Source organism: Poecilia mexicana, unplaced genomic scaffold (genome assembly GCF_051168715.1).
Source record: "Poecilia mexicana isolate PSO_F unplaced genomic scaffold, ASM5116871v1 scaffold_13, whole genome shotgun sequence".
NCBI classification, from domain to species: domain Eukaryota; kingdom Metazoa; phylum Chordata; class Actinopteri; order Cyprinodontiformes; family Poeciliidae; genus Poecilia; species Poecilia mexicana.
Genome location: NW_028263382.1, coordinates 7,917,529 through 7,929,089, shown reverse-complemented (window position 1 = coordinate 7,929,089; position 11,561 = coordinate 7,917,529). Strand labels below are relative to the sequence as shown.

The following is an 11,561-nucleotide window of genomic DNA, read 5'->3' as shown; positions in this document are numbered from 1 at the left end:
TTTTTGAAACAAACTGGTGTCTTTGTTTATAGAATGCTCTTGTTTCCCGTGTTTGAAATGTTTGTAGGGCTGCAGAGTGGAGCAGGTTCAGCAACACCACAAGGAAAACCAGGTACAGTGGATGGATGAACAAAGATATTTACACACATTGTGTTTCCTGATGGCTTGGTGTCATTTTGACAGCAAGACATAATCAAAGTCTGGCCTTAGATTCACAATGAGCTTAACATGAAACTGTTTGACTTTAAATATTTGGAAAAACAACCAAAAGAACCTGCAAATTGCAAATCACCTACTGATTTGATTTATTAAAGGGGCAGTTTCATGTAAAATTAACTTTTTTGAACTTTAAATCGCGTTACCATGTTGTTCCCTCGTTAAAAACGGTGTGTGTCAGGCATGTTTGAGAAATCCTTTAATCACTGTGCAAAACGTCTTGGTGGGCCTAGCTCCGCCTTCAAGAAACAGCTCCTCCCCCTTCAGCTCTTTCAGACTCGCCAGCAGCAATTAGCAGACATCTGGAGGAAATGCATATCAGCTGAGCTCATTCTAGAAGCTACTTTGTGAAATGCTGGTAAAAAAAGAGAGAAGTTTTTAAAGGGTTAATAGAGGAGCCATGTTGTGATGACTTCCTGAAGGCAGAGTTTTAGAAAGAGCAGGAGTTTTTAAAGAGACAGAGGCCCAATTTCAAGCTGTTAAATTAAAATATCAATTTTTTAAAAAGTCGTATTTGATGTATAAGGCATTTTTATGACAACTGAAGGTAACGGTTATTTGATTTTTATAAAACTGCACTACAGACCTTGAAAATACACGATACTGCTTCTTTAAGGCTTAGATATTTAAGTCTTCCATTAAATATCTTATCTACAAAACACCACTTTACCAATCAAATATACTGTCAGCTAACATAAGGTGAAGTGATAATATATTTTAATGTGTCCTTTTGACCTTCAAGTGGCGCAAGCAGATAGAAAATAACATCAGATCAAAGCTTGTGAATGAACAAGTGGTCTCATTTAACCATAAACGGTTCAGGAAAAGTAAGCAAGTAACAGTATCTAGTTACTATCTATATCTGTTCATATCTCAAACTAACTAATGTCCCAATACACTTGCGTTTCAGCCTTTTTCTCATTTGGTTTCTGTTGGACAAGATTAAAACATTTTTAACGAGAAGCTTATTTTAAAAGCTTTACTGTTACAATGACTCTTCACAGTGTTTGTTGTTTTTAGAATTTTTTTAATTGTAAAGCAGATAACGGCTTATTCAATCAAGGTTTAAATCCATAAGAGCGTTTCGAACCGACGTTACTACCTGTAAACTAGCGCCGCTTCGTCTTGTTTACGAACCGACATTTTCGAATCTTCGTGACGTAATCGGTCGCGAAGTAACCAATCAGAGTCGAGCGGAGCGTCTCGCAACGTGACAGGTCGCAGGTATTTGACGTGTCCCGTTTTGTAAACCAGCTGATCCTTCGTTCGTCAGTCGAGCGCCGTGAATTGACAACACGCACGACACGAGTTAAAGCAGACGTATCACTACAGGAAGGGAAGGACTTTGGTTTCACCTTGTAATGAATCCGGCTGGGTAGGAGAAGAGAAGAATCCCGGAGCAATGCCGAAGTACTGCTCGGTTCCGAACTGCAGGAGCGACTCCGCGAACAGCAGCGAGAGGAAGAGCTTTTACAAGTTAGTAAGGCTCGTTTGTTTTCTTGTTTTTAACCTTCGAAAACGGTTGATTCAAATTCGCTGGTAGAGATGGCGTCTAAACTTACATCCAGCGAAGACACGCGGTCTACGTTTATATTTTTATATATTAATGACGCTAGTATTATTAATGTTGACTTTATTTTGAAGTTCTTCCGGAATATTACATGTGAAGATTTCACTGCGATACTAATCTAAAAGTAATGTTTACATTAATTATTTATTTATAATTTAATCCAAAACTGGTTGACTTTTCTGTTACGACAGAATCAGATTATGCATTTTTGATGTCAAAAAGTTTTTCTTTAATTTTCTGTGAGATATTTGTTCAACCACGTGACATTTACCTGCGAGTCATCATACAACTGCAAACTCAATGCAGTGACTGCAACCCATAGAAAATAATGTAAATCTATTTTCATTCGTATTTACAGAAAAGTGCAGCTTTGGTCTACGTTTTATTTACCGTAAGAAGCTGATTTTTACCCACATGGTTGAGTATAATGTGCTGGACAGAAATGAACCCTGTCATTATGAAATGATTTAACTGAAAAAACAACTTGTGCCTTGAGAAAATTATCTGATCTACGTCAGACAATGCGCTTCATTTTCCCCACAACTAATATTAAAACCAGGATATTCTGAGATTATGAAGCGATTATGACAGAGCATATCGTTGTTTTAATATTGCAAATGTTTGCTTTTAAATTTAATTGTGAAAAATTTTATTTTTATCTCTACTTAAGCTCCTTCATTTTACTGGGTTTGTAAAAATATCGAATCAAATCTCAAGACAAACAAGGGTGTTCAAAGTGAGGCCCGGGGGCCATTTGTGGCACTTGAAATGATTTTGTTCGGCCCTAGAAAAAAAAGTCACAAATGATAAAAAATATTTTTTGTTTGTTTTTTAATGATTATCATGTGCTTTATTGATTAATTTCTTATTGCGACAGGCTCATCCATAAAACCTTGCTAAATATAATACATGCCTGCTTCATATATTCCTCTTTCTGTCATTAAAACACAGTTAGTCTTCTGTTAACTTCTGTTTTCAGCAGAAGTTGTTTTAATCAGCAGAACAACCTGCAGCTGAGAAAGAAGTCGGATCAAATCACAGCTTAGAAACCGAGAGCAGAAGCTAAAACTTGATGACTCTGTTGGTTTCGGCTCATAATGAACTCTGATTCTTTCTGCTTCCATGAACCACTGTGAGGTTTGCTGTAAACCTGAGCCGTGTTTCCCCAGGTTCCCGCTCCAGGACCCGGCCCGGCTGCAGCAGTGGGTGAGGAATATGGGCCGGGAGAACTGGACTCCTTCCCGACACCAGTACATCTGCCACGAACATTTCTCCCCGTCGTGCTTCAAGGTGCGCTGGGGGATCCGCTACCTCGACGCCGACGCCGTGCCGACGGTCTTCCCGGATACCGAGGTAATGGAAATAAAACCCTTTTAGATTAGATTCACTTTTTTCACATTTTCGTTCTTCCACTTGGGTTTCTGCTGCTTCTAAAAAAAAAAAAAAAAACCAAGTCAATGTTCTTTGGTGTTTGGACAACAATCTGTGGGCACGCCCCTCGTTACCTAGCAACCTAAGCGGAGCTCCGCCCACTTTATTATTAGAAGACCAGGACTATTGTCCAGCTGATTTTATCCACCAAGAGTTTTGTTGTTTACTTTCTATCCAGAAACCACTTGCTGGATTCTTGTTGGTTGTGCAGGAGGCTCCACTTCTGCTTTTCAAAGCTGCACAGCTTTACAGTTGTGCAACTGTTTGTAGCCATTAAGCATAGAGTTCTCAGCAATACAAAGAAGCTTTTTTTTGTAAATAAGTTTTTAATATTAATTTTAAAAAATTAGTTCCATTGGCAGATAAACTTATAAAAAACATTTTTACCATGATAAAAGTGAAATAATTCAACAATGTCCAGGAATTATTGACTTAAAACAAGCTCCTATATCTTGCTGAAAAGTTACTGGTAATTTAGTTTTGTTTTATTTCAAGATATTTCCTCTAGAACTGGACAAGAATACTCAAGATTTGATATTTTTGTTCCATTATAGGCAGCTGAAATCTCATTATCTCAGAAGATTCCGTAGATTTATGATAACTTGTTTAAAAGGAAGCTTAAAGAGCAACAACCTCTTCCAGTGCTTACAGCAGGTCTTGAATTCTGTTTTTATCCTGTTTCATCCTGTTATTTCTTGTTTAAATGTTTTCTTTTGTTTTTTTTTATCCTTTTAATAAAATGTTTTCTGTCCTGTGAATTGTTGCTAAGTTGTTTTATTTGTGCTAATTTCTGCATATTTGATTATTCTGCTCAAATTAAATAAGTTAAACTAAACTGACGGACTTTATTTTTCACGTTCAGAAACGGAAAGCGTCGGACGACAGCGAGAGGAAGCCGAAGCGCCTGAGAGCCCAAAGCTTCACCGTGTCGGCGGACGGGACTACGGCCGACCAGACGGTCCGCCTGCTGGAGCTCGCCGCCGCCGCGTCGCCGCATGGAGAAACCGGTCCGATGGAGGCGAGCGTGGGTTCTCTGCAGACAGGAGTGGACCAGGCCGATGGAGTCGCGTCGGGTTTGAACTTTCCACTGACTCTCTACCAGACAGCAGACGGCCTGATGAGCGATGCAGGCGCCGCGGAGCTGCTGATGATGTCAGAAGGCGCCGCAGAGGACGGCCAGGTGGAGCTGGTGAACGGAATCACGGCTGCCATCTTAAGCCAGGGCGGCGTGCTGGTCCTCAACGAGGCGGCGCCCGATCCGGACCTCGCGTCCTTCGCAGGCGAAGACGTCCCGCAGGAAGTGGTGGCTTACTTTGAGACGGTACCCAACGTTCTCCCCGGCGGGACGTCGACCCGGGTCACCTCCCCCCCCGACACGGTGCTGTCGCCGGCGCTGAGCTCCAAGCCCATCTCGTCCACTCTGCCCATCGTGTCCAAACACGTCCCAACATTGCCACCGCCGCCGCCGTCGCTCGTCCTCACGCTGGAGCGGCTGGACGAAGCGGAGGACGGGGACGCCATGACGGACACGGAGGAGACGGAGAGGGACGACCAGCAGCTGGAGGAGCACTGGTGAGGACAGATACCCGTTTACCTCACCATCAACAGCTGGATGCTCTGAAAATGGCATCCAAATATAATCACAATACTTTGTTTAATTCTGCACCTAAAAATGAGCCAAAATGTGGACAAACTAAACTACTGCTATAATAAAAGCTAAACATTTAACTAATATAAAGTATCAAACACACCATAACTAATTAATTTGTTTCCTAATTAGTTTTCAGCTAAAAATTGTTTGCAAAACTAATTTTATCAAATAAATAATAAAAAATATTGCAAAAAATTTAATTTTTTTTTTATGTTTTTGGCTTTTACACAAACTAAAACATTTTAGTGCACTGTTTATATAATTAATAGCATATTTAACTAATAAATTGGCCAAATAAAACTGTTCATTAGTTTTACAAACTAATATTAGCAAACAAAGTTTTAGTACATTTGTTGCTAAAAAAATTAGCAAAAAGTTTTTGGCAAAATTTTACATAAAAACTTTCACTTTAGTTTTTATAGAGCTAATAAACATTTAACTAATTAAAACTAGCAAAACGCTAAAAACTAAAAGAATTGGGCTAAAAGTCAGTGAAATAAAACTAAAACATAAAGAAAAACTCCAAACTATTAGAAGCCACATCCATCGTGGCTTTGACCATTTTTAACTGGTAGCTAATTTGTGTTCATACATGCTAGAGGTTCATGGGTAAATTAAATTCCTTAATTTTAGACAATCAGCCAATACTTGCATGAGAAATCGATCTTATCCGCCAATATTTTCTGAATCTGCAAACGTCTGAAAATCAGCCACTGTCGAAAAATCGGATTCGGTCCAACCAGGAATCGGCAGGTCAGGCGTTTTAAAGGTGACATTATGCTTCCTTGAACAGCTTTGAAAGAAAACACCGTCTGTTTTTTTTTTTTTTTTTAAGTCGACATTCTTACGTGGTTCCTTGGAAGCATAAAAACAACAGTTTGCTCAGATCTTTTCCTCATGTGTAATCGCAGTTTTCACGTCTTGTGTGTCTTTGTGACGCGAGCAGCTACCACAAGAACAGCTTGAGTAAGGAGCAGCTGGAGGCGATCGTGGCCGAGCTGCAGAAGAAGGTGAAGGTGCTGCAGCAGCGGCACCGCCGGCACCTGGAGAAGCTGCTGGGGCTGGAGAACACCGTGAGCCAGCTGAGGCAGAGCAACATGCTCAACGAGGAGCGGCTGCAGCTGCTGGAGAGGGTATTTATCCAAACACCTCACTCACTCAAACTCAAGGCTCGGGGGCCGAATCTGGCCCACCTTAGCTATTTTATGTGGTCTTCTAGACTACATGAGCCAAGTTACATCAGTTAGTCCCTCCAGTTTTTCACCCGTTATGCTTCCTTGAACAGGTTAGGTTGGGTCTGTGGCCTATGCAAAACATTTTCATTACATATTTTGCTCAAACTCATTCTTAGATATTGAGATTTTAGTCAGTTCTGCCTATTTAGAGCTATTTTAGGGCGTCTTGTCCCTTTAAATCCAAGTAAGCTGCTGCTGGCCACGCCCCCTCCAACTCAACGTTTACACTTTTATGCAAACGGATGCAACATTATTCGGTCAACAAGAATATTGCAGCAAGTGGTTTCTAGATGCTAAGTCAACAACAAAACAGTTGTCTTCTCCAGCAGCCATTATACAGTGTATATACTGCAAAAACACACAATCTTAATGAGTATTTTTTGTTTAGTTTCCATTGTAAATATTGAAGTACACTTTAAAAAGACAAAAAATCAATTAAAGTAACTTTAGCAAGATGTTGGAGCTTGTTTTAAGTCAATAATCCTTTAGTATAGCTAAGAAGTGCTAGTTCCACTTGCAGATTATTCCAGTTTAAACAAGACAAAACATTTTTCACAAGTAACAACTGACATAATCCGCTAGTGAAACTATAATATTTTCATCAGTAGTAAGAAATTATTGAGCTTAAAAATGACCCTTTATCTTGGTGAAAAGTTACTTGTAAGTTACTTTTGTCTTATTTCAAGTGTATTAAAAATATTTGCACTAGAAACTAGACCAAAAATACTTTGCAAGTTTTGTCCAAACGTGCTGGAACTCTGCTTGGGTTGCTAAGTAACGATCTGGGCTTTGGAAGGGTTGCTAGGCAACGGGTAGTGCCTGCTGATTGGAGGGGTTACATTCCAGAAGGTTTTTAGAAACGGCTCATTTTCCAGATACCAAAGAACATCAACTTCTTGCCAAAAAAAAATAAAGGTTTTGTGTGGCAGTGTTAAAAAGTCCTTTTTACTTAAAGGACTTTTAAGGCTGTTTTTTAAAGCAGTAGAGACTTAAATGGAAGTACAAAAACCTGGAAAATGTGAATTTTGTTTAATTTTCCCCCATTTATGTAATGCTTGGTCCCACCTTCAGGGGGCAGCATTTCTTACTTTTATGACTGTTGCCTCAGCCTTACTTGTCAATTTATAGTCTGTAAAGTCACACTTAGCTTCATACACAAGCACAGATGTAAATCAGAAAAACAATCACAAAATGTTGTTCAATATTATTAAACTTTAAGAAGCACTTATTGAATGCAGGCCCAGATATTTATTAATATTTTAACAGATTAATGGGTTTTATCGATACATTCTGGCACAACCAGAATTCATAATCTTAATTTAGATCAAAATAAAAATGAGCTTGACGCTCCGGCAGTAGAGTTATCATTCTTATGTTTTCTCTGCTGGTTCTCCACCAGGCGTATTTGCAGACGAGTGCATCTGTGTCGGACGCCGGTGAGACTGTCGCCATCATCTACGGAGACGACGACGCTGCGTACTTTTACACTCCACTGAGCGACCATGCAGGGGTGGCGTTGAATACAGACGAGAAATGAAATGACTGGATATTCTGTTTGTGTCTGTGCCAAACAATTAACTAAAGGGGCTAATTTTGTTGTTTTCCATAATCAGAACTTTATACATGATCAAAATAAGGTGACTTCTTCCTTCTGCTGTGAATAATGAATAACGGGGCAATACTGAATGTTTTTGTTACGGTCTTTGCTTTCTACTCCAGCTCTTGTTTGACTTTTCTTTGCTTATTAATTTATTTTTCTTTATGAAAATGTACAGATCATTAAAAATAAATTTACAAAAAGTCTAAAGCTTCTGGTCTGCGTTAAACTGTCACCACAAATCAGTGAACTGCACTTTCTGCATGTGGATAGTTTGAAATGATGCATCATAACATTCACAGATAGGAACAAAATCTGCAAATATGGTTAAAATTTAGGTTTATGAAAGATGGAGCCTGTTGGAAATATCTCAGAAAATCGTTTAGTTTAAATGAAAAGTGGTGATGCAGATTATTTATGATGCACATTTAGAGGTTTTAAGGCTTTCACATTAGTTCTTCTGTATTTTATGTCTTTCCACTAGAGGGCAGTAGAGTCCGCTGCGTCCAAATGAGTTAATCACTGAAAGATTGGACCTGAAACAACTGAGACAAAGACCCGATCCAACACCTAAATGTTATACACATAACATTCCCATACATTATATGAATAAATGCTCACAATTTATCATTTAATTTAAGTTTCTGAAGAATACTTGTAGCGTAAACAGACGAGTGGAGCTTCCTACTGAGTGCTGCAAATGTTCCTGTTAAAGAGAAAATGCCAAATGTTTTTTTTTTCTTTTTTTTACAAACATTTACAGACTGAATCCTTTATTGGTTGTTGTTCATTTTGATTGGCAGGTGGACCAGCAAATGGATTTTAATAAACACATTGACAAATGTGTTTATTAACAAATGTTTTTCATAACGTCTGTCCAGATCAGATCACCAGTCTTCCCCAGTAATGGTGACCTGCACGTTAGTTAGGCGCTAGGAAAGTGTAATTGGACAATTGATGGATTAGCAATAATTTTATTTTCGTTTTGAGGTTTTAAAATATATCACATAAAAATATACACCTTTTATATGTCCGTAATCTGGCTACAATCCCGCTCGATTTTAATCTCCCATTTACTTTGATTTCTCCGGTAGAATTTCAACCAGGCCAATCAGCGAACGGAAGGAGAGACGGAACGATGACGTCGATTTTCTGCGCCACCTGTAGCTTTAGCAATGGCGTCAGAGGAGGTGAACAAATGAGTCCGTGTAGGCTATGCTTCCAAACATGGAATTAACATCAACAGCCATCTTGTTCGGCTCGCTACTTCTCTCTTTGCAGTGGAGGATGGTTGTTTACAACGCAGGCAATTTCCGGTAAGCTTCATAGCATCGAACTAACTCATTATATGACGTTATGGTCAAATGATCAGCGATTATTTCACTGAGCCAGGCGCGGATCTATGGGGGAGGCTGAGGGGGGCGGCTGCCCCCTGGCCCGTCTGGTCTTCAAGTCGCTTTAATGTCTGATAATAGACGGAGAAAGTGCGCCCTCGCCTGAAGCTCCTGTTCAGAAAGGTTTATGTAATGTTACAGTTGCTGTCCCTCAATGTAATATATAGTAGTCAGTCCCAGTGACTGTTTCACTCACGGTTTAGCCAATGTGCTTCCTGGGTAAAAATCAAACGAAAAACGCGGCCCAAACCGCAAGAAAACAGAGTTGGTTAGTAACTAGTTACATTTACTTAGCTACATTTATTTGAGTAACTTTTTGGGAAAAGTGTACTATTAGCAGTACTTGAGTACTTATCTCTACTCTTACTTGAGTCAAATTTCTGGATTTTCTACCCATTGAATGAAAAACATGTTTTAACCAAAAATTCAGCAGACACATTTTGAAATTTGGACAATATTTTCTTTTGCCTGGACAAAATTTGGACAATGTTTTCTTTTGCCTGGTTTTGTTGTTTTGTGTGATGGAGTATTAGGGCTATAGCAATAAAAAAGTACTATTATGACAATAACGTATTGCATGAGTAAAGTCAAAAGTGATAGTTTTACGATAAAGTTATGATATTTTTTTAGTGTGGCCCTTATACTCTGTCATAATTTTGTAATTATATTAGTTATATAAATTATTTTCATTTTGGTCCTCAAAATACAAAAACATCCACATAACTTTAAATGTTGGTCCTTCTAATGATGTAATTTTTAAATATTAATTGATTGAAGTTTTGATCAGTTTCTTGAGTCGTGTTTTTACCGAATACTGTTTTACACTTGAGTAATTTCTTGGAAGGCCACTTTTTACTTTTTCTTGAGTAAAAATATGTTAAAGTAGTTCTACTCTGGCCACTCTACCCTCTGAAAACAAATAGTTAAAACCTTAACTCTACCAGAAGGATGAGTTTCTGTTCCCACTGAGTGGACACAGTGAGTCTGTGTTAGTCTCAGGCGGGGGCTGAGTTTTCCTCCTCTACCTTCAGGGTCCAGGCCGCCTCCCTGCCCTTCACATTCCCCAGTATCAGTCACGTGAGCAGAGTTTGGCCAGAACCAACTGAGCACGACAAGACACGCTCACAGAACCTCCTTTCTTCTCTTTTCCTGCAGCCGTCCAGGTATGTGATGAGATACTGTTTCATCGGAGCCTCGGGGGTTTTGGTCAGCATTCACCAACTTTCCTTTGTGTTTGATTCAAAACGACCTGAACCTGCTGGTCTCGTTGGAAATTATTCACATCAAGAAAAGGGGGTTGTTTCCTGGATTTAACATGCAAATCAGAGATCCAGTGATTAGTTTAGCAATGACCAAACATGCCTGAAGGTCTTTAGCAAGTCAGTGGAATAGGAAATTATCTTACACTGCAGCAAAAACACAAAATCTTACCAAGAAGTTTTGATCCAGTTTAAAGTGTAAATATCGAAGCACACTAGGAATCAACTCTTCAGCAACGTAAAGGATCTTATTTTAAGTCAGTAATTCATTAATATTGGTGATAAAGTTCTAATTCCACTAGTAGAATATTCCACTCCGCCGTTACCTAGCAACCCCAGCCAAGCCCAGGCCGTTACCTAGCAACTCAATTCTAGTTCCACTGGCAGATTATTCCACTTATAGGGAAAATGTTTTGTTATAAGTGAAATGACCTGCCAGTGTAACTTTTCTGAAAAAGTATTTTTCAAGTTGAATTATGAATTTAATCAATATTAAGAAATTATTGAGTTAAAAGAAGCTCCCATGTTGCTGAAAAGTTCCTTATTTACAATATTTCAACTTTGTCATCAAAGTTGAAATATTGTTGACTTAAAACAAGCTACTATATTTCGCTAAAAAGTTACTAAGTTCTTTTCCTCAAATTTCAAGTGTACTAAGATATTTGCTATAAAATCTAGACAAAAGTACTTGGTAAGATTTTGTGTTTTTGGAGTGCAGTTGTTTTAACACAATAGTTGTGTTGGTTTATTTCAGAAACATGAAACCTTTACAAACCGAAGAGCCATTTTTGCCCTCAGTTCGGCTTAATGAAACTTATTTAGAACAATTTATAATGTTGATGAACATCTACTGCAGGAAATGCATTGTCATTCTTAGATAACCACTATTTTATTTAGATTTCTGTGTTTTAGAATAAAATAGAACATTTAAAAAAAAAATAAAAAATGCAAAAAGAGGATGAATAAATTTTCTTTAGTGGGTTGTTGATTTTTCTGGAGAATATTAGAGACAGTTTTCAACCCAATGACAAGAAAAATAGATTTAAAAACATGTTGCTGATAAAGTTTAAGGGCCATACTAGGAAAAATAAATTAATAAAAAATAAAATTACGACAATAAAGTTGCAATTTTGACTTTATTTTTGAAGTGTGACCTTATTCTCACATTACCACTATCATGGTTATTCTTATAAAATTATGACTTTTTA

The 11,561-nt window shown here is 38.4% G+C and overlaps 1 protein-coding gene across 1 annotated transcript; it reads left to right on the top strand.

Annotated features, from left to right (window-relative positions):
• Positions 1 to 1,494: 1,494 nt before the first annotated feature.
• On the top strand, positions 1,495 to 7,910 carry LOC106920593 (THAP domain-containing protein 5-like). Its single transcript, XM_014991746.2, has 5 exons — positions 1,495 to 1,692; positions 2,956 to 3,139; positions 4,080 to 4,789; positions 5,815 to 6,001; positions 7,503 to 7,910. The coding sequence occupies exons 1-5, from the start codon at positions 1,619 to 1,621 to the stop codon at positions 7,638 to 7,640; spliced, it is 1,293 nt and encodes a 430-aa protein (XP_014847232.2). The 5' UTR covers positions 1,495 to 1,618; the 3' UTR covers positions 7,641 to 7,910.
• Positions 7,911 to 11,561: the final 3,651 nt, after the last annotated feature.